This window comes from Lithobates pipiens, unplaced genomic scaffold, assembly GCF_037356315.1.
Source record: "Lithobates pipiens isolate NorthernLeopardFrog02 unplaced genomic scaffold, aLitPip1_a1.2 Scaffold_27, whole genome shotgun sequence".
Classification (NCBI taxonomy): Eukaryota; Metazoa; Chordata; class Amphibia; order Anura; family Ranidae; genus Lithobates; species Lithobates pipiens.
In genome coordinates this window covers 203822921-203846754 of record NW_027507788.1, presented here as the reverse complement: position 1 = coordinate 203846754, position 23834 = coordinate 203822921, and the positions used below count along the sequence as shown (strand labels likewise).

Here is a 23834-nt window from a genome sequence, read left to right as displayed (position 1 = left end):
TCATAAAGCCTTCATTAGGGGTATTTTAATACAATTATGCTTTCGTATTAGGAGGCAATGGTTGTCGCAGCTTGAAACATTACTGGGAGACATTCGGATCCTTGAGTCCATTAACAAAAAGAGCCTATTCCAATCCACATGTGCGACTCTACCCAAATTACATAGAGATCTATGATCTTTACTAAGGCTGGATTCACACCTATGCAGTTTTAGTGCTTTTTGCATTTTGCAGATTTGCCCTGCAGTCCATTTAACATGGTTTCCTATGGAACACATTCTGTAGAGCAAATCTGCAAAATGCAAAAAGCACAAAAAATGCATAGGTGTGAATCCAGCCTTATAGAACGGCACGATAAACAAATTAGAACCCTTAGACTTATGCAGTACTCCTCTGGGAACAAAGCAGGTAAATTCCTAGCAAATCGTTTCAAAGCCAAAAAATTCCAATTGAAAATAGAATATATATTAGACTCAACCTCCAAGAATAAAATGATTAACCCAAAGAAAATTGTTGATGCCTTCGCCTCCTATTATAGTTCCCTTTAAAACCTGAAGGATGACCCTGACACTCCCCAACCACGAAGCCCTGATATCGAATCATTTCTCACCTCCCTCCACTTATCTACTTTTACTACTACTCAACTCCAAACGCTTAATGCTCCTATAACATCCCATGAAATTAACAAAGCTATTAAGTCCCTACCTTTGGGGAAATCTTTGGGCCCCGATGGCCTAACAAACGACTACTATAAATGTTTCATGGAAACCCTCATCCCATCCCTTTCCTCAGTGTTTGCGGCTGTGATGACCTCCGCCTCTTTCCCTTCTGAGATGCTGCAGGCCTATATAGTTACCATACTCAAAACAGGGAAGGGCCCTACATCACCAACTAACTACAGGTCAATATCTCTTTTTAATACAGATGTTAAACTGTACCCAAAGGTTCTTGCCCAGAGACTAACCCCTATTTTACCCGATTTGATCAAACCAGATAAGATGGGCTTTGTACATGGATACCAAGCTTCGAACGCTACAAGGAGGGTCTTGGGCATTGTACAACAGGCTAGGACTGGTCGGGTCCCTTCTCTGCTGTTATCTTTGGATGCAGAGAAGGCATTCAACCATATACATTGGCAATATATGCACAAGACGCTCCAAAAATTTGGGTTTACGGGACCCATCCTATCGGCAATTTTGGCACTGTATTCTACACCATCTTTCTGATCACAAATTGAACAAGGCAGTGATACCCTCTATCTCTCTCCAATTTTAATATACTAATCGAGCCAGAAGCTATCAGGACTTCCCCACAAATCAATGGGTTTAGACCTCAACAACAAACCCACATCATTAATTTATTTATAAATGACATTATTATCTTCCCGACTAACCCAGAATCCTCCCTCGCAGTGACCCACAGTATTCTCACAGCCTTTAGCAAGCAATCCTACTACAAGGTTAACTTTACTAAATATTTACTGTTAGCTATTGGTATTGACTCTGACTTACTAACCAAACTCCAAGCTTCTTACCCTTACACATGGAGTACCGATGGTATACCTTACTTGGGAATACGAGTTGTATCTGACATCATAAAACTAGCTAGCTAAAACCGCCCTCTTATTGGCAAAATATCAAAGGCTGCACACAATATGTCCAAATATGAGCTTTCCTGGATGGGTCGTCTTTCAAGATGATACTACTCCCCAGATATTGTACCTCTTCAGAACTCTCCCCATGCCTGTAAAGAAGACTCATATGCTAGCACTTAACATGGTACTTAGAAAATTTGTATGGAAAGATATGAACCCCCTGTACCCATACTTTGCCTCTTAAACATAAAAATGCAGCCGGTATGAGTATGACATACCTCCACGACTATTGGGTCGCAACCCGACTATCACAACTATGGAGTTGGTTCAACCCTCCCCCAGATAAACTCTGGATAGATATTGAACAAACTGCCAGCCCTGCACCCTCACTCAACACCCTACTACTAGTTGATTTCTGGAAACCCTGGCCATTAAAAAAAAAAAATATATATTTCCAAAGCACTTATCCCTCTATTAAGGGCACCTCCCTATTCTACAACCTATTGCAATACAAACAAGTGTTCCATAAATCTGCTCCATATTTAAAAAATGGGAATCAGATCTTGGAGAGACCTTTAGTACTCAACAATGGCAATTAGCCTTTAAGACAATTTACCAGACCTCTAAGTGTGCCAACCACTGGGAATTAACCCAAAAAAATGCCTTAAGGTGGTATCTCACCCCATGCAGAATGTCCAAATTTCTTCCATCACAATCCTCACTATGCTGGAGGGGATGTGGTACAGTAGGCTAACTCAAACATTTCTTCTGGTCAAGCAAACACATAACTAGTTTCTGGAACAAAATATTTAGCATGATTTCGGAGATTACTAATCATCACCCCACTCTCCTCATTGTTTTCCCCATGAAATAGTTAAGTGCAATTACGCATTTGAAAATATACTAGCATATCGCCACAGAAACAAACATCTGTTTGGCCATTATTGAAAACTATGGGTTAACAAACACTAAGCCCTAGTACACACGGTCGGAGAATCCGTCGGAATGTGTCCTATCGGATAATCCAACTGGGTGTGGTATTCATCGGACTGATTCCGTCCGAATATCCGTCGGACCCAATTTTCCAACATGTTGGAAATATTTCCCGACCAACTGGTTCGATCGGACATACTCCGATCATGTGTAGCGAATTTTGATCGGACCAAGTGCCACGCATGCTCAGATCAAATTCCTACATCAAAGCTATTGGCTACTAGCCTGAATGTAGTCCCATCATAACGAAATTACGCCATCACGTTCTGAAAGATCAGATTTTTCGACAACTTAGTCCGGCCGTATGTATGCAACAGTTTCGGACACAATCCGTCGGACTAAATCCGACGGACAAAATCAGACGGATTTGGTTGGCAGAATCTCCGACCGTGTGTACAGGGGCTAACTCTACTCCCTCCAATATGTCCACTATGTCATTCACTAAAAAAGTGTCAAAATAAATAAAAAGAGTAGACAGGTTTTTGAAAATCCCTTTATGAAAAAAATCAATGTCCCCAGGTATAGATCTGCCACCCGCCACCACCGACCCAAAAAATAAAAAAAAATGCTCCGCTGACCATGACGGCTGACCGCCTCTGCCATTTGACAGTTCTTATATAGGTAAGTGGTGGAGCTTCTAATTTTTTTTCTTTCTTTCTTCCATTTTTTTTGCAGCATGTTCTATGCATACTACAGATGCACCACTTTACAAACAGACTAAGGGGACCCCCCAGACACTATATTTAAAGGAATTGTACATGTTTATTTTTGCATTTTAGGCATCAATGCTCCTGAAAAAAAAAGATTATTTTAAAAAAATTGTTTTGCATTGATACATGTCCCCCAGTGAAGTAACCAGCCCCCCATACCCCTTTAATGGCTAATTACTTGCATATAAGCCTTCAAATTGGGCACTTTTGATATTTCCTGTTCGGCTCCTAAAGACTTCAATGGTGTTCTCTGTTCAGGTTAGAACATTTCCCCTGTTCAGGAGTTCTGCTGCAAACCAAACAGGGGGGTGTTCGGCCCATCTCTACTTAGAATACACTGTGCAGCACACAGTGCATTGCAGGACGAACACCCTGCAAATTCTAGTGTTTGCTGAATCGGCGAGCAGGTGATGTTCGGCCCAGAATGTTCACCAACTCTACTCCAGATGTGGCTACACCAGAGTTTTATAAAGTGGCAGGTTTTAGCTTAATCTCTGGAGTAAATTCCCCTTTTTCACTTTTTCAATTTTTTTTCACAATTACTGTACACACAGTTAGTGCTTCTACGCCTTATTTTATGTTGTTAGGAATGCATCCCTGAGGAGTGGAATGCATGAAAACCCAGCATCTGGAAATGAGGTAGCATAGCAATGTAATTGCAACATTACTCTGTGGTACCACCTACCGTTAAGCATTTCTGCTGGATTTCCCTGAATGTGTGTAGAATATAAGAAAAAAAAACACATCAGGGTAAGAGGAAAACAAATAATGCAAAAGGGTCCTCTATTACAGCACTGACACCCTGAAGCTACCAGACTAGGCATTGGACCAAAGATGACTCAGCAGTAAAGATTTCCCTAACTGAATTATTTTATTGGATCTTATATGCCAATATAGCACTAGAGTTTAATAAGTCAGACTTATGCCGCGTACACACGGGCGGACTGTATGGCCTACTTAGTCCGTCGAAACACATTTCAGCGGACAGTCCGCTCGTGTGTGGGCTTCAGCGGACTTTTTCAGCGTGCAGTCTGGCGTACTAAGTATTTCGGATTTTTCGAAATTCTGTCCGTCATACTTTGGTTTCAGCGGACAATCCGCTCGTCAGTAGGCTAGTTCGACGGACTAAGAATGGCGCATGCTCAGAAAGGATTTACACGGCGGAAGGGTGCATTGCTGTGTATTGGACTTCCTATTTCTAGTCCCGTCGTACGTGCTGTACACGTCATCGCGCAAGCTTTCGACGGACTGTTTGTGCATCCGTGTGTGGTCAAGTCCGTTCATTCGAAAGTATGACGGACTGTCCGTCGGATTGTATGACGGACTAAGTAGGCCATACGGTCCGCCCGTGTGTACGCGGCTTTAGTTTTTTTGTTAAACCTCCATGGATCATTACTGCTTGAACCTAGAAGAAAGTGTAAAAGTAAACCTAAAGTCAATTATTTTTTTGTTAAAAATTACAAACATGTCATACTTATCTGCTCTGCATAGTGGTTCTGCACTTCCTGTTCTTGGGTCCCACTTCGTCATTCCTGGCCAGGCCGCAGCTCTGTGTCTGAATGGACACACAGAACTGTGGCTCGGCTCAGGTTCCACCATAGCAAGCTGCTTGCTGTGGGGGCACTCAATAGGAGGCTCACTGAGTTGATTGACATCATTCTCTCACTGAATTAGATTGACAGAAGCGGGAGCCAGTGGAGCTTCTCTGCTGTCTCTGACAAGGAAGAGGGAGAGTCTTGGACAGCTGAGTCTCTCATACAACATTGCTGGATCGAGATGGGCTCACATAAGTATTAGGAGGGCTGAGGGGGGCTGCTGCACACAGAAGAATGCACGCATAGAATGCATTAAGATAAAAAAAAAAACTTCTGCCTTTACAACCACTTTAACCATAAATGCTGGGCCTGAAAAATGAAAAATAAAACATTAACATTTTATTGCTTTATAGTCAGATGATATAGCTCCTTTTCAGAAAAGTGCCATGTATTTATTTCCCACATAACTTATGTGCTGATTTAACAAAATAATTTAAACGTATTCTTATTATTTAAACTTGAGACCTGAATGGTATAAGTATGTTGTGATGAATACCTGTACTTTTACATCCCTTGCTATTATGCCTAATTCTAATAGCTAGTTATATCAAATATGCTTTACTTCTATTATTCCTTTACATTGTGTAACCTTGTATCACCAGTCTCCGTTCTCACAGCTTGTTGTATGTACAGAATTCTTGGGTTTTGGTAATTGACACTTAGAAAAAAAGCTTCAATCAGTGTTATAATACTTACCACTTTCTTTTTTTTAGCTGGGAAACTCCCGTTGGATTTAACAAAGACAGCGCATAGCTTCACATCTTCTGGATGAGTGCATTTGTCCTAAAAAAAAAAAAACATTTAATGCTGGAAGTGAAACGATCGACATATGATTGACTTCCAAAGTAGTAAAGTGGTTCTTTGAGAACTTCTTGTGCAGCTAAATTATTATTACTGCCTTAAATATCATCCAAGTAGGAATCTACTGAGAAACATGAATTTATATACACAATTGTCTTGTGGGTGTGCATACTTTATTATTAATGATAACTCACACATTAGTAGTGACACTTTAAACAAAAGATTCTCTGCTCAATCAATATTAACACACTCTAATAGTTGTGTATGAAGAATGTGATTGGCTAGTAACTCAGAGAAGTATGCCTTTGTTAATTCAAGGAAAAGACAGTATTTGTTTTTAGAGAATCCTAAAGGCAGAAACAAATCCTGGAGGCTTTGCACAATTCCCTTACATTAAAGAAAACCTGTACTGAGCAAATGATGAATCTTCTATTCCTGAACTATTCTTTTGAAATAGCTAATTGTCCATGTACACATTCTGGGTCATTGACATAAAGTAGATGAAAACACAAACTAATTGACATTTAGTATTCCTAAAGCCCAACTCAGGGCAAAGAAATAAAGTTTTCCCATGAAGTGGGGCTGTGCCCGCGCTGCGCGGGTCAACTGGTCTAATTTGTCTAGGCCAGAGGCAAAAGTAGATTTACTTACCTAATCCTCTGATGCTCCCAGCTCCAGACCAATTTTGCACCCTCGTTCTCCAGCAGTCTTGAGTTTTGGATTATTCCTAACGTCATCAAACCCAGAGCAGGCTCTATAGACCAGGAACATTCCCCCACAGTCTAGTCCATCACTAGACTGTGGGGGAAGAACCATTTTATGGTATAGCGAAGGATCAGGTGAGTATAAAATTTATCCTTGCCCCTAAACAAAACAAGCAGTTGCGAGCACAGCCCTACTGCACGGGGAAACTTTTTTTTTTTGCCCTGCGTTGGCCTTTAGGGTTTATAAATCATAAAAGTTTGTTTTTGGATTCTTTTGATGGTTGTAAGTCACTTTTTGAAGAAATAAATATATAAAAACGTTGTTGGTTCACTCATGAAGGGATAACTTTTTTAGCAAATGAGGGTGAGCAAATAGGGACAAAACAGGGTGCGCTAAAATATCCAATTCCCTTTCCCTCCCCTCCTTGTAGCTCAGGAGCAAGAGATGGTGAAAGTCATTGGCAGAAAATAAGGAGCATGACCTGATGATAAAATAATTGAATATATGATATTCCACTATGTCTTTTCCAGCGTAGAAACATGTGGAACAAGCATGAGCAAATGTATAAAGAATAGTTTTAGAAGCATAAATAAAAGTTAAAATATATGTTGAGTCAAAATGATTTCTTAGTTTTGTATAGATTTGGGAAGGGTTAGAATCCCTGATAAGTTTTTACTACTATCTTGGGCCCCATTGGAGACATTTCCTTCTCGTTCTGCTTACTTTTCTAATACATTTTATAAGACAGGAATTATCCAACAGCATCTCTGACAGATTTAAGAACGTTTTTTGTTTTTTTTTGTAGTAGAATAGGGGAAGGCAAGAATACCTGTTAGGTGGGAATAATTTGCCTAAAAAAATAGAATACATCTAAAGTTCCACATTTTTATTGGTGAGTAAAACCCTTGTAAGGTTTTTTGATTGCCTGTGTTCAATTGGGGAGATTTCCCTTCACTTCCATAGTTTCATAGTTTCATAGTTTCATAGTTAGTAAGGTTGGATAAAGACACCAGTCCATCCAGTTCAACCTGAGTGAGTGTCTACAATTGTCCCTATCCCTGTACATTCTACACTCACATTGGTCCCTACCCTCAAGGAGCCCACAATCCAAGGTCCCCATTCATATACTAGGGCCAATTTTTGGACAGAGGTCAATTAATCTACCTGCATGTCTTTGGACTTCCTGTCCTGAAGAATCAAGAGGAAGGCCTCTTTCACACGGGGCGGATCAGTGCTGATCCGCCCCGTGGATATCCGCTTGCTCAGCGGGGATTGCCTGAGTGAACTCCGCTGAGCAGGGAAATGGCAGGTCCATCTCCGCACACTGTACAGGGATGGATCTGTCAGAGTGCCACTCTCCCCTATGGGAGATCGGGTGACAACGGACTGCAGTGTCCGTCATCCCTCAATCCGATCTGATGACGGATGGGAAAATAGGTTTTTCCTCCGTCACACTTTTTCCGATCGGAGCGGGACGGTTGTCAGTGGACATGTCACCACTGACATCCAATGCTCCATAGACCTCTATGGAGCATCCGCTCAGCTCCGCCTGAAAAACTGAGGCGGACGTGAACGGATCGACTGTGTGAAAGAGGCCAACCGGGGAAAGAAGATCTCTTTAAAGTCAGAAAAATCCCTTGTTAGACTGCTGCCTTAAAAACAGGTGTTCTCATTTAATGCTGGGTTCACACTAGCTGAAGCTGTGGCTCACAGCAGGGGGTTCGGTGAGTGTCTGTTCACTGTTTCAGGTGTGAATCAGATCTGAATTGTTTGCTGAATTTGCACCTGAAACAGACCAGCAGATGCACAGGGCCCTTCTGCAATTTGGACCGTGGCCACCCTGCAGGTATGTGAACCGGCTCCATTGAAAGCCTGACATTGAAAGCATGACACTCACCTGTCATGTGAATTCGATGCGGGGAAAACAATTGTATAATTTCTTTATGAACATCAAGATAAATATATTCCATACAACACATTGGGAGTTATTTACAAAAGGCAAATCCACTTTACACTGCAAGTGCATGTGAAAGTGCATTGAAAGTACACTTGGAAGTGCAGTTGCTCTAAATCTAAGGGGTAGATCTGAAATGAGTGGAAGCTCTGCTGATTTTATCATCCAATCACGTACAAGCTAAAATGCTGTTTTTTATTTTCCTTGCATCTCGGATTAACAGCGACTGCACTTCTAAGTGCACTTTTAGTGCACTTTCAAGTGCACTTGCAGTGCAAAGTGGATTTTCCTTTAGTAAATAACCCCCTGTGTACTTTTCCCATAAAGCATTGTGCAACTCTTACCAATAGTTTAGCTTTCAGCAGCAACATCTGAATACATTTTTGAAACCTAATTTGTAAATCAGATCCGTAAAGCACTCCCAGCTGTATGAAATATTTGATGTATTTCCATTTTGACCTGGTACTATTTGTACTATTAGTAACAAATAGTACTAATAGTTGTTTACAGCTTTGTGGCTACTAAGGTCACAAGGTGGACAAAGCTGGAAATATGAACTGGTTTGTCTTAGGGTATTTGTGGTCATTATGAGATTTTGTTCTCTGATTTGCTCAATGAGGTTTACTTTATTATACAGTAAAACCCTGGTTTGAGAGTAACTTGGTTTAAGAGAGTTTGGCAAGAAAAGCAACATTTTTAATACATTTTTACTTGATATACAGGTGATGTCTTGATATACAAGTAGGGTCAAGTCATAACTGAGTATAAAAGAGAAGAGAGGCGGCTTTAAGTGTAGAAATACAGTTACAGTTAATGAAAGTACAACATTTAGAAACTCACATGGTTGATGATAAAGCAGTCCACATAGACCATCCTCACCACCATTGACATTGTCCCTTCCACTCTGTGCTCCACAAGTGGTTCAAGACTCGCTTTCAGATCGCTCTAATGCAGGGTAGTCTTCCTGGTCACGATTTCAGACTGACAGCAGTGAGAGTGGGTGGTGTGGGGGGTGGTCTATGTGAACCGCTTTACCCCAGATGTCTGCATACTTAGATGTGCCTCTTTTAACCACTTGCAGACCGGACCAATTTGCTGGTCAAAGACCAGACCCCTTTTTGCAATTCGGCACTGCGTCGCTTTAACTGACAATTGCGCGGTCGTGCGACGTGGCTCCCAAACAAAATTGACGTCCTTTTTTTCCCACAAATAGAGCTTTCTTTTGGTGGTATTTGATCACCCCTGCGGTTTTTATTTTTTGCGCTATAACCAAAAATAGAGCGACAATTTTGAAAAAAACGCATTCTTTTTTACTTTTTGTTATAATAAATATCCCCCCAAAATATATAAAAAAACATTTTTTTCCTCAGTTTAGGCCGATACGTATTCTTCTACATATTTTTGGTAAAAAAAATCGCAATAAGCGATTATTGATTGGTTCGCGCAAAAGTTATAGCGTTTACAAAATAGGGATAGTTTTATAGCATTTTTATTAATAATTTTTTATTATTTATTTTTTTTACTAGTAATGGCGGCGATCAGCGATTTTTATTGTGACTGCGACATTGTGGGGGACCCATCGGACATTTTTGACACATTTTTGGGACCATTGTCATTTATACAGTAATCACTGCTATATAAATGCAGTGATTCCTGTGTAAATGACACTGGCAGTGAAAGGGTTAACCAGTGGGTGGCAGTGTAGGGGTTAAGTGTTCCTAGGGGTGTGTTACTAACTGTGGGGGGGTTGGGCTTTCATTTAGTGAACACTGATCTCTGCTCCAATCACATGGAGCAGAGATCAGCGTCACTAGTTGCTAGGCAGAATGGAGAAATGTTGTTTACACAGCATTTCCTCCATTCGAGCGCTCCGTGAGACGATCGCGGGGATGCCCGCGGCGATCGAGTCCGCGGGTCCCGCGACCGGACTCACGGGGGTCCCGACCAGCTACACTTAGAGGTGCCTCTCTTCTCTTTTATACTCTGTACTCTGAGTTTCCATTATTTCTTATGGGGAAATTAACTTTGGTATACAAGCATGCCTCCGGAATTAATTGTGCTCGCAATCCAAGGTTTTACTGTAGTAAAAAACTGACTGCGTATACATATTGTATTGCACTTGACAATATATGCATTTATAATCTGCAGTGCCATAAAAAGAACATATTGAGACCCCTTTCACACCGCCGAGCCTATAGCATCGCGGCGTTTTACCGTCGGATTTGCAGAGCATTTCGGCCGCTAGCGGGATGCTTTTACCCCCCGCTAGCAGCCGAGAAAGGGTCAAAACCGCCCACAATATGCTGCAATGGCAGCTTTTGCCGCCGGTAATACAACGCTGCCTCATTGATTTCAATGGGGAGCAGCGGTGGAGGATCGATAAACACACCGCTCCTTCACCGCTCCAAAGAAGCTGCTGGCAGGACTTTTCCTGACATCCTGCCAACGCACCGCTGTAGTGTGAAAGCCCTCGGGGCTTTCACACTGGAGCCAAAGGAGCAGCCTTTTGAGGGTGGATTGCAGGCGCTATTTTTAATGCTATTGCACCTGCAAAACACCCTCGGTGTGAAAGGAGTCTTAGACAATGTATTCTTTAAATAGTGGCTGCATTGTGGAGCCTTCCCTGTCCTATTGAGTTTTCCCTGCTTAAAGGTGTTGTAAAATCAGAAGTTTTGTTTTTTATCTTAATGCATTCTATGCATTAGGATGCAAAATTTAAGAAAATTCACCCTGACGCTGCTTATAGCACTGGCTGGTAAGTGTCTCTTGACTCAATGTTGGCCCATGTTTACCATTTAAATTTGTGTCCACCGTCTCTGCACAACTATTGCATGCAAAGTTGTGTTTATGTGAATATCTTTGAGGAGGGGACCCTAGCTTTCATCAGATTCTTACAGAAGTCAGTGACTCAAAAAAGGTTAAGAGCTACTGTTTTACAGCATTTTGTCTACGCAGCTCAACCAAAACCTAGTGGAATTGTAAACGTAATGTGGTGACAACGGATGTTATAAATTCACATGCAGATCTAGCTTTTTAAATATATAACTTTATGTTTTATAAATTCCAGTAAAACTTAAATGGTTAATCTTAATATAAAGGTAAGATATAAATCTCAGGATCTAACATAAAAGCCCACCTACCCTGTTGATCTCACCACGCACTACGGTATATAAAAGAAGAATAAATGTATAAAGCTGCCACTTTGAATACAAATGAACATCAACACATCTACCGCAGTAAAACAAATAAAACCATATAATACACACAGTAAATAGTGGCGCTATAACCATAAACACATATCAAATAAAATAATATCACCCAGTGAATAAAAGTGAATAAAAGTCCTCACAATAACAGAACATAAAGTGTCCAATGAAATATCCGTAATGAATTGAGCTTGTTGGAGAGTTCCCCACAACACCACGTGAAGATCATGACACCACTCCCCCATAGGTGTCAACTGACCAGAAATGTTTGCCTCACGCTCTCATGCTTGGTAAATTAGGCATCAACTCCTCTAGGGTAGGGATGGGCTGAAAGGACCCCTGTTCGGTTCGCACCAGAACTTTTGAACACTGCGAAAGTTCGGGGCTGAATAATGAACCCCATTAAAGTCAATGGGACCTGAACGTCAAAAATCAAAAGTGCCCATTTTGAAGGCTTATATGCAAGTAATTGGACATGCAATGGTTATATGAGTCCGGGTCCTGCTCTGGGGAACAAAAAGTTTGTGAAAAACTTCATTTTTAAATGAGCAGTAATTTTTTGATTTTGTGAAAGCATAAAAATGAAAAATTCTTTCAATATAGTGTCTGGGGGGTCCCCTTAGTCTACCTGTACCATGTCTAGTGGTCTGCTGCAGCAATGATTGCATTTATAAAGCAAAGTAATTACATTTTTCCCTGCAAGCTGCGTTTATTTTGCTCAGCAACAGCTGGGGAACCAGTGTGTATGATGAGGCCACAATGTAGTGCAACTAGACATGTGCATTCGTTTTCGTCCGAATGCATTTTTGTCCGAATTTCAGGTATTTTCGTTTTCATTCTGACAAACGATAATGAAAGCACAGAATCCGAAAAACGAAAGATCCGACATAAATAAATGCTTTATTTTCGTTTTCTTTGTTACAATAGTTCGATATAGAATAGGAGATTCGATGTGACTCAACGAGATTTGACAGAGAGAAAAGATTCTGCAAGTTAGTGTCCTAAAAAGTGTTTGGGGACCCGTGTGCTGCCCCAGGGACATGGATCAATGCAAAAAAAGTTTTAAAAACGGACTTTTTTGGGAGCAGTGATTTTAATAATGATTAAAGTGAAACAATGGTGGGTGGTGTCTATAGTATGCCTGTGAATGGGGCGTATGTTTCCTGTGCTTAGAACTGTCCCTGCACAAAGTGTCATTTATGCAGGAAAAAAAGTCCTTTAAAATCACTCGCAGCTATTATGAATTGTCGGCTCCGTAATACAGAGAACACTCATTGAAAGTCATTGATAAAAATAAATAAATAAATAAATAAAAAAGCGTGGGGGTCCCCCAAATTCAATTACCAGGCCCTTCAGGTCTGGTATGGATATTAAGGGGAACCCCGCGTCAAATTTTAAAAACATTTTTACGTGGGGTCCCCCTAAAAATCCATACCAGGCCCTTTATCCAAGCACGCAACCTGGCAGGCCGCAGTAAAAGAGGGGAGGAGAGAGAGCGGCCCCCCCTCCCTCCTGAACCATACCAGGCCACATGCCCTCAACATTGGGAGGATGCTTTGGGGGTCTGTGACCCCTCAAAGCACCTTGTCCCCATGTTGATGTGGAGAAGATCCCGCCCCCCCCTGTTTGAAATGGTAAGGGGGTACAAAAGTACCCCTACCTAACATCACATGCAGTGAAGCATGCATACAGCGGCACAAAACTGGCATACCGTGGTCACGGCGGACCCAGTGTGTGGTAAGCCGTGTCTCACCCAACCAATGTTGACTCCGTCGGAACGTCACTTCAGGTACTACTTAAAGCCTCACTTATGGTTGCCCACTAGTTTCTGGTAGCACCACTATTTACTGTGTGTATTATATGGTTGCATTTGGTTTACTTCAGTAGATGTGTAAAGGTAAGACAGATCAATATTTTTATAGGCCACTAGTAGGTCTATTTACGGAGGTTAGACATGTGCAAAAGGAAAAAAATGTGTTTAGTTTCGTTTCGTTTTAATTCGTTAATTCATTAATTTCGTTTAGTTATATTCGTTAACTTCCTTAAATTCGTTTTGGGATTTCGTTTAGTTTTCTACCGAATTCGAAAAATCGGCCGCATTCGAAAATATTTCAACACGATTCGAAATGATTTCAACCGGATTCAAAATGATTTCAACCGGATTCGAAATAATTTTAACCGGATTCGACATTATTTCAACCGCATTCGAAATTATTTCAACATGATTTGACATTATTTCAACCGCATTCAAAATGATTTCAACATGATTCGACATTATTTCAACTGCATTCAAAATGATTTCAACATGATTCGATATTATTTCAACCGCATTCAAAATTATTTCAACATGATTCGAAATTATTTCAACCGCATTCGAAAATATTTTGTGACCCGACTTTAGGGCCATGTATCTCGGGGTCACTTGGTGCTAGAAACTAGAAATGGATATGTTGTAGTGCTAGTACTATTGTATTTGCATACCAAATTTGGAGTTTCTAGCACCAAGTGATCCTGAGATACGTGGCCCCAAATTCGGGTCACAAAATGTCAAGCACTTTTCTGCAGCATGACATTTTGCGACCCGAATTTGGGGCCACATATCTCGGGATCACTTATAGCTAGAAACCCCAAATTTGGTATGCAAACACAATAGTACTAGCACTACAACATATCCATTTCTAGTTTCTAGCACCAAGTGACCCCGAGATACATGGCCCTAAAGTCGGGTCACAAAATATTTTCGAATGCGGTTGAAATAATGTCGAATCATGTTGAAATCATTTCGAATGCGGTTGAAATAATGTTGAATCATGTTGAAATCATTTCGAATGCGGTTGAAATAATGTCGAATCATGTTGAAATCATTTCGAATGCGGTTGAAATAATTTCAAATCATGTTGAAATCATTTAGAATCCGGTATTGAGTAGAATTTTGGCCGAATTCGGTTGAATTCGTTAGCATTGTAATTCGGTAATTCGGATGCATCCGAATGTCCGAATAATGAAAATTCGTCCGAATTTCGAATCGGAACGAAACGCAATGCACATGTCTAACGGAGGTCATTAAACCCTAAATAGAGCTAAGGTACAACAAAGAGAAATAACAAGATATTGGCTTTTTTTAAATAGATCATTAGTAGATCTATTTATGAAGGTCACTAAACCCTTAATAGAGATTCACTTATTTTTAAGAAAACAAAACTGAAAATTTACAAAGACTTTTACACACTGCAAAATCTCTGCGAGTATTAACATGCCCACAGGTACTTAACCCCCCTGACGGTATTCCCGAGTCTGACTCGGGGTGGATTTTTTATACCAAAAGCGGTATCCCCGAGTCAGACTCGGGACCGCATCGCTGGATCCAGGAGGAGGTTTACTTACCTTCTCCCTCGGATCCAGCGTTGTCTCCCCGCTGTACGAGCGAGCCGTGTCTCGCTCGATGCATTACATCGCCGATCTCCGTGCCCTGCGAGCGTTGCGACGCACGGGGACGGAGATCGGCGCCAAATTCAAAAAGTGAAACAAACAGTAAACATACGGTATAATGTAATCTTACAGATTACATTGCTGTATGTAAATATTTCACATCCCCGTTGTCCCTAGTGGTCTGCCCAGTGTCCTGCATGCAGTTTTATATAATAAAAACTGTTCTTTATGCCTGGAAACTGGAGATTGCCCATAGCAACCAAAACTCTCACTGTACATCAAAAATGATTTTAGACCAGCTAGAAAACAGCGATAATAAATTGGAATCACTTGCAGAATTGAGCGATAGCGATTTGTGGGGAGATCCGTCATCAAATACTGAAAAGTAATGACAGTGACAATTCTGCAACTGAGCAAATTTCAGTGTTTTTGATTTGATTACATTATTGAATAATTTTTATTATTGTTATATTATTATTTGGTACAATTATTTATAATTATTTATTATATTATAATTTATGATTTCATTTTTCAAACTTTATTATACCCGGGATGTCTGCTAGACTCTGGTTTGGACAGATTTAAGAGAGTTATTCCTAAGAATTGCAGGACTACAATATAAAACGCCAAATTTTCATGCAAAATAATGGTACCGCTTTTAGCACCTAAAATCCGAAATAATCGTACCGCCAGGGAGGTTAAAGCCTAACTGCAGTAAAAACAATTTTTTTTACTTTGGGATTAAGTTGGAAATAATCATTGGGCAAGAAACAAGGAGAATGTATGTTACCAGAATAGAGAGCAAAATAAATCTCACACCATGCTTCAATTCTACTATTGCTTTGTCTGTCTGGAGAGATTTACTACCATTTCCTGTCAATGTCATTGGAACAGAAAGTGAGGAAACAGGGAAAAAGACAGTAAAGCACATTAAAAAAAAGGTTTTGACTGGGAGTGGGCTCTAATATTGGGTGCTAACCCTTACTAATTCCAGCTATGGCAATAACTGAAACACTCACATAGATTGCAAACATTCGACTGTATATAGAGAGACTTTCATCTCATGCCTAGAAATGCTAGGATATAAATAGAAAATATATATGATTACCAATAATGGCTCAAAATAAACACATTTTGGCTAAAAACAGGTACACTGTAATCTTTAAAAGAGAAGTATGGGTTTCCCTTTTCTTGCTTAAATCTATTCTATGTGAGCTGCTGATATCTAAAAATCGTTCCAGCCCTCTCAAAAGAGTGCCCCATTCTGTTAAAATAGAGCTAAATACCTGTGGGAGGATCTACAGACTTTCATACAGCCTAATACCATCAATGGTCTGGCTCTGGAGTCTGGATCCACCGCCTTTCCTGTCATCTTGCTTGATTGATGTCAGCTCTCTGTTGGCTCTATTGGTTGTCTCTCTGTTCTCTGCTCGCTCCTGAGACTTCACAGAGCATAGCTTCCCCCCTTCCTCCTTCCTCCTCCCTCCTCCAAATTTTTGATAAAATATAAAAGATGAGGTTTTACTGAGTAAATAGATATCCAACATGCCAAATCTTAAATTGTTGTGTGCCTGTGAAATGGCATCAAACTTCGATACCCTATAGTCGACACTATAGATATCAGTTTAGTGTTATGGAGGAGGTCTGGTGCTAGAATTATTGCTCTCACTCCGGCGTGTGCGGTGATATGTAATATGTGTATCACAATTGACGTTTCCACGCATAGAGGTGCCCGACACATGCATTTACGTACGTGCGTGTGTGTATATGTGAGGTGGGGGGGCCTCAAACATTTTTTTAGGGGGAGATTTTATGTGCTCGGGTGTAATGTCTCCCCTGTATGCCACTGAATGTTTTGCAATGCAGATTGCATTGCAAAACATCCTTTCTCAGCAAAGCTAGCTGGGGGACACTTCTGCTTCCCCTCTACCCTCCGGCACCCACCATGGAGATCCATCCCAGGCCCGCCGATGGGCAAGCAGAGCCCGGTAAGCATGGCTCTCAGGAGTCTGCCTGTCAATTTCACACACAATCCTGGTGGCTGCAACCACTGGGTTGTATGTATAACCCCCCCCCCCCCCCCATATGGACCTCATTCACTTTTAACAGAAAGTCTGATAAATGGCAATATCATAAAAATCCTTTTTTTTTTTGTTTTTATTTGTTTTCCTAATCTTAATTGGGTGAAAAATATATTACATTTATTTTAGGTTAGTACTTTTTTTTGAAATACGAATATATATAGTTCAAAAGGTGTAAACATTTTTGTAAATGTTATTTATTTGACAATAATCAAAGGAACAATATAACAAAGGGGGGGGGGACAGAACCCCCCAAGGACAGCACTAGCACATATTGTACATAAGTGCCATTATGCAATCATTTGATAAATTGTGCTCAACAAAAAATAACAATAGACTTTAAGGTGTGCAGATCCCAGCACCACTAGATGATAGAGAAAATAACAAGCCCTTTATAAATACATCCACATATCTTCACCACTTTTGCTCAGTAAGGCTACAATGCACACTCACCAGATCCATATGACCCCCCACCCCTTACAGAGGGTGCATTTTCACTTTTAGTTTATGCAGGACAGGTTCTCTTTATAATTTCACCCCAGACTTTGTGGTTCTTATGATGTCCTTAAGCTCATGACATCATATAAAAGACACCAGAAGAATAGATTATATTGTAGTATTTAATTACTCATAAAGTGATAACAAAGTTAAAAAGCAACTCATGTTGTAAAGCGCTGACCAAACTGTCAGCGCTATATAAATCCTGTATAATAACAATAATAATACCTCACATTTTACAGTTCCTCAAAACTGGCACCATTGTATATAGCTTAAGAGTCTCTATTCAGTTCCAATAATGTTAATTATGCAATGTCAAGTTTGAGTTGAATAGAATCTGTGATTTATGGAGAGTTTGTTTTAGGAAAGTGATTTTTATGGTAATTTTTGAAATATAGGTTTTAACATCTAAAAATTTTTATTATTAAAATGATAACTGGACACATCAACCTTAAACTGAGCATTGCAATGGCATTTGTTGTCTCTAAAAGGATGACTTTTTTAAATTTTGTACCGGGAAGAGGATAGATAGTTAGGGTTAGAAACATTTATGGTTTGATCCTTGTTGACAGGAGTTAAACTAAGCCCCTGTCTTGGCTGGGATATCTCTCCAATGGGCACAAAAACAGCAACAAAGGCACATTTATTTTGTAGAGTGAGAAAGGATCAGAGCATCTATTTGATTTGCTCTCAGGGTCTTCCTGTCCTTCTGACAACCACCTCCTCTCATTTCTTGTCCCGGTGTCAATGGGACAGAAAGTGAGGGGAATCACCAGAAAGATGGCACAAACAAAATAAAAACACAACAAAACGGAAACTTTTACAAAAGAAGATTGAATATTATTCAACAAATTAGCTTACTCAGAAATTAGGAAATAGCTCTTTAATAATCAATATCCCCAAATCAAGGCCTCGAAGGTCTATATATAAAAACTATTAAAAATAATGGAACATGATCTTGCGTCCACATTTAACAAATCAATAATCACAGTGGGTTATGAGCCGGTCTATTTGCTTTCCTGTTGTTAGTAATAAAAACTTGGCAGGAGTTCTGACTCTTACCTTCTGTATTGAAAGCTTTAAAACCCTCCCTTCTATAACTGTAATTACTGCACCTCATCATGGAGTCTTACATTTACTGGTTCATTTTCCATATCATCAAATAAATGAAAATATAAGGGTGAATACCTTATATTAATAGCTGAAGTTGGTAGGTGCACCAAATAATAAATAATTATTAAACAATAAAAAGACAGCTAATATCACATATGGTGGAGCTGCCAAATAGTCCAATCCTTTTGGACTGAAATTTTCCAAATGCTTACAGTCATGTTGGATCACTCTCTACCTCTGGGCCCATCCACAGCCTTGCTTAACAAAAAACCCCTATAAGAAACTCACTGCCAATTTAAAATTTTCCTGCAGGTTACCATTGTGGTGCAACAAGCAATCAAGAAGACTTAAAAAAAACGTTGTCTTAGTATATTAGAAACTAACAATAGGGTCACTAGAGCAATGATACGCTCTAAAGTTGAGGCAGTCCTGTTAGATAGAGTGTGTCAGTACGAATGGCTATGGAAATCATGGATAGACCACTACCTTCCCAATGATTTTGATGAAGCCCTTTTATCTTCATGACACCAATGTTTACTTACATTTCTAGAATGATTCTCATCTCAAGCTATTTCAGTATATATCTGCCTCCAAGGTCCCCCCACTCTTCATTCATCTGTACTCCTAAACATCCCCCCTACTTTTTCTGACGTTCCTTTCTGTTTCTTTGCTCATTATCATATGCAGGTCCCCCTATTTCAGATGACCTGCACCTCTAAATATCACCCTCAGTGGGATTGACCATTCACCTTACAGCAGTATCCTTGGCTCTCTGATATGTACAGTATTCCCTAAAGTTATTTCCTACTTTTATGAATAGATACTTACATTCCCAGGGCATCTTACAAGTTTTCTGACTTGGCCTGATCAGTGGCCATTTACACCTCCTGATCTTTATATATTATTTCTCCTTACGTTTTATTACCAACTCATGGGCATGTCTATATTGTTCTTCACAGTCGTCAGATTCTAGGAGTCAATAGAATATTTGCACTACTGACTAGCTTTATTACTGTACCTCTTTCTTACATGACTTTGCACTTTTATATAATCCCATTTGGAAAAAGCAAAACACTGCGCTACTTAAATCAAAATAGCGGCTAACATTCAAACATACAAAGTTAGGATAAATGTGAAAAATAAAATGTAGTGCCCCTGAACATGTGAACTACTGGCTGGTAATCATCGGATTCACCTGTTCTGATTTGGTACTGCTGATGCTCTTGAGAGGACTTCACACCGAGACCATTTCTCCCCAGGAGTTGGAGTGCAATCCGTTGGGATTAACAAGCTCTTTTGACCCATTGTCGTATGGCATGCGGGTCCAACTGTTCTGATAAGCGTATCCATCTTATACTTTCAGATTGTTGTATCTACAAATACCACCATAGACCAACAGATTGCTGTGAAGTGTCTTGTGGATACTTTGAGTTAAAGTCTATTTGAGAAGATTGGCCACTCTCTCTCCATATAAGTGGACTTGTGTACAGATTGATGAACAGGCAATACTCTTCTTTTCCTTTTAGGATCCACGTCATGTGTCCCTAATATGATTATATTGTTCATGCACTATTGTTTTTTTATATAGCACCAGGGACTATATCTCTGCACATAGTGTGGTTTGCACTTGCTTGCTAATTAGCCTAATCGTTTTTTTTCATTGTTGAGTATAGGCCACTCACACCTACTCAAAAAAGGTTTGTTTTGAATTATAATCCCATTTGTCTGCCCTGTGACAGAAGTATTTGTTTGTATTAGCTCTGTACATTTTTTTCTCAATAAACTATATGAACAAGAAAAAGCCAGCTAATAATATATACCTACTGATCTTTACTCAGTTTTGAGTAAACCTACTGTGGTGTTAATGAGGTCTGATGACCCCCCAAACTGAGTGAGGAGAAGTTGTGTTGCACTAAGTATTATTCTCATTTCTAAAATAATTTCAAGTCTGAAATAAAAAAACATTCCATTTATGACTGATGTCCAGGGCCGGACTTACTATTGGGCTTCACTGGGCTCAAGCCCATGGGCCCCACCCAATAGGGGGCCCGAAGCCCTGCCAAGATACATAGCTGAACCTGTCACTCAGAGGGCCACTGTCAGCTGCTAGAAGCTTTGGAACAGCGAGAGAGAAGCGGGGGGTGGGGTTGTGCTGTGAACAGTAGGCGGGGGTGAGGAAATGTGTAACAGCAGAGTTGCCAACTGTTCCGAATTTCCCAGGACATTCCCGGGATTAGGACATTTGTCCCGAATTAATTTCGTCCCGGGAAATAGAATTTTCCATTTTGCCGCCGGCCGCTAGAGGTCCATGGCCAGCGGAGACAATGTCTCTAACGGCCGCCATTTTTAAGAAGACCAGAAGCTGGTCTTCAATAGAGACTCACTAGTATTGCTGTGGCTCCACCCACTCACGCTGCCAGTGTGTGAAGTGCAGTGGGCGGCACCACAGTTGGTTCAAAGTCTCCCCACGGGATGACGAGGGCCAGTGAGTCTGTGGAGGATCATGTGACGTCGGGGCCAGTGAGTCTGTGGCGGATCATGTCAGGGGCCAGTGAGTCTGTATGTCAGAGGGGCACCAGATGTGAGGAGGGCTGCTCTGATGGGGCATCGGATGTGAGGAGGGCTGCTCTGATGGGGCATCGGATGTGAGAACAGAATCCACTTGGGACACCTGATGGCATCTGGTGGCAGGCAACATGGCTAGTGACGCGCTCATGGCTCCCACTGATTCTGCATTATGGTGAGTTGAAGGATTTCATTTCATATTACAATGTAATAATAGAAATAATGCGCTTCAATCATCCTGACACCACAACAATCATGGCGCCGGGATGATTGAAGCGCTAACACCAGGTATTTGGAGTATCTTTATCTGCTGATTGTCAAACTCTGGAAAACACATAGCTATTGTGGTGTAGGATCGGGGGGCTGCTGTCCCTCCATCCCTCCACCCTCCCCCCTTTCCCTTTCCCTCTCCATCCCGCATTCATCTCAGACACTAACCACACCCCTTTGAGCCACGCTCCATGTAAGCCACGTCCACTATTTTACGTAGACCACGTCCGTATTTTGCCGCAGCTTCTTTTTTCTAGGCCACACCTATAACCGCATGCCCCACCCCCTAAGTATAATACAACTCGGCCTACTGCCAAAAAAAAGTGTCCCGAATTTTTTTTTTATACAATGTTGGCAACTATGCAACAGCGAGGGCTGGAGGAGCAAGTCTGTATTGTGCAGCAGACAGAGTGCAACTCCCCTCCCCCTCTCCAGCCCGCCACATTTGACTACACAGGTGCTGAATGGGGGAGCTGGGGAGATACACAGTACCTGATGCCCCAGGAGGACATAGAGGAAGGTAAGACTATAGGAAGATCTTGCAGCACTGAGCACACACATCATTCTGGCTGAATGGGAAGAAGATGGTGGGGAGCGCTGCAGTCACATGTAATGCTGGCCGAACAGTGTCTTCCAGAAATGTGCCTTTAGACAGTGCAATGTTACTGATCAGCCTCCCCCTCCCTCTAATGTTTTTTTCTTTATAGCTGCACACTGATCAGATCTCTGGAAGACCCTGCCGCCCCCTGGCATTCTGTGTCCAGTGACAGGCCACAGATGGCTGGCTGTTAACCATTTCAGCTCAGCTATTTAGCCAGAAGTTTGATGTTTTTTGTGAAGGATTTCCTGCTGATTCAGGCTAGAAGTTTCACAGACCTATTAACTATTTACTGTCCTCCACTAATCCTGACTAGTTTGTAAAAAAAAATTATTTTGGAAATGAAATGTGCTGCTGCCTTGTCACTTGGTTGTACTTTTCAAAGAAGGATTACTGACTTGATCTTGCAGAACCAGTTTAAATAGTGTGTCACAGTCCTGCAATACTATGCAGTCTCTGACCATCCCTTGCACCGTGTCTGCAGTCTCTGACCATCCCTTGCACCGTGTCTGCAGTCTCTGACCACCCCTTGCCCGACATATTTTGTCCGACAGATTTTGTCCGACACTGTTGCATACACACGGTCGGACAAAGTTGTCGGACAATCCGATCGTTCAGAACGTGGAGACGTTATTTTATTACGATGGGACTACGTTCAGGCTAGTAGCCAATAGCTTTGGTCTAGGAATTTCATCTGAGCATGCGTGGCACTTTGTCCGATCGGAATTCTCTACACAGGATCAGACAAAGTCCGATCGGATCATGTTGGAAAATTTTATAGCCCTACTCTAAAACGTTGGTCGGGTATTCCAACGGAAACAGTCCGATAGAGCCCACACACAGTCGGATTATCTGACAACCCGGTCCGATCGGACATTTTCCGTCGGAATGTCCGACCGTGTGTACAAGGGCTTACACATATACAACTTACATCACTCACACACATACACACAGCTTACATAAGCTGTATGTGAGTGATATGAGGTGTATATGTTTGACATAGGCTGCATATGAGTGACATTATACACAGAAAAATGTTCACACATATTAATGTGTCATGTGGGGGGTCTTGTTGCATCACCTCTCTGAAATTTGTTTTTAGAGGTTGAGATTAAGGATGAGCTCCAGCGTGTTCACACTATGTGCAGAGCCTGCCAAGAAGTCAGCGCAGCACAGCACACATCGGGGCAATGTCCCACTGCCTGTGATTTGCACAGCGCCGACTTCCTGGCAGGCTCTGCACGTGGAGTGTGCGAACATGCTGGAGCTCATCCCTAGTTGGGATGTCTGACTGTGAGCCAAGCACACTCGGCTACTCTCGGCTTCGTTCGGGTCTGAGAGGACCCAAGAGCCGCAAAGATACACAGGACTCCATCTCTGCGGCACCATTTTTAAACTTCAAGACTGCAGTGATGACAAGGCTGCTAATGACACTGACAAGGCTGCATTGATGGGCATTTAAAAGTTTTTTTTTCCTTAAACTTCCTTCCTAAACTTTGGGTGCGTGTTATACGCCGGCACGTGTTATGCGGTAGTGTATAGAAGGTAGGGCCCGAAAGTGACTCAAGCCCAGGGGCCCCGACCACCCCAAGTCCTGCCCTGCTGATGTCTATGTTGCAGAAAAGAATAACAACTTTAAAAGCTAGAGACAAGGTTAAACACGCCTCATGTTAGAACAAAGCTTAACTATAGACAGGAAGCAGGCCACCATAAATTATAATAAA

At 41.2% G+C, this 23834-nt stretch overlaps 1 protein-coding gene across 1 annotated transcript in view; it reads right to left on the bottom strand.

Moving 5' to 3' along the window:
• DRD2 (dopamine receptor D2) overlaps window positions 1-23834 on the bottom strand; it is a 640087-nt gene that overhangs the window by 18628 nt on the left and 597625 nt on the right. Inside the window, exon 6 of the mRNA XM_077458131.1 lies at window positions 5587-5673. Within this exon, the coding sequence (XP_077314257.1) occupies window positions 5587-5673 (87 nt within the window). The remainder of the gene's footprint in view (window positions 1-5586; window positions 5674-23834) is intronic.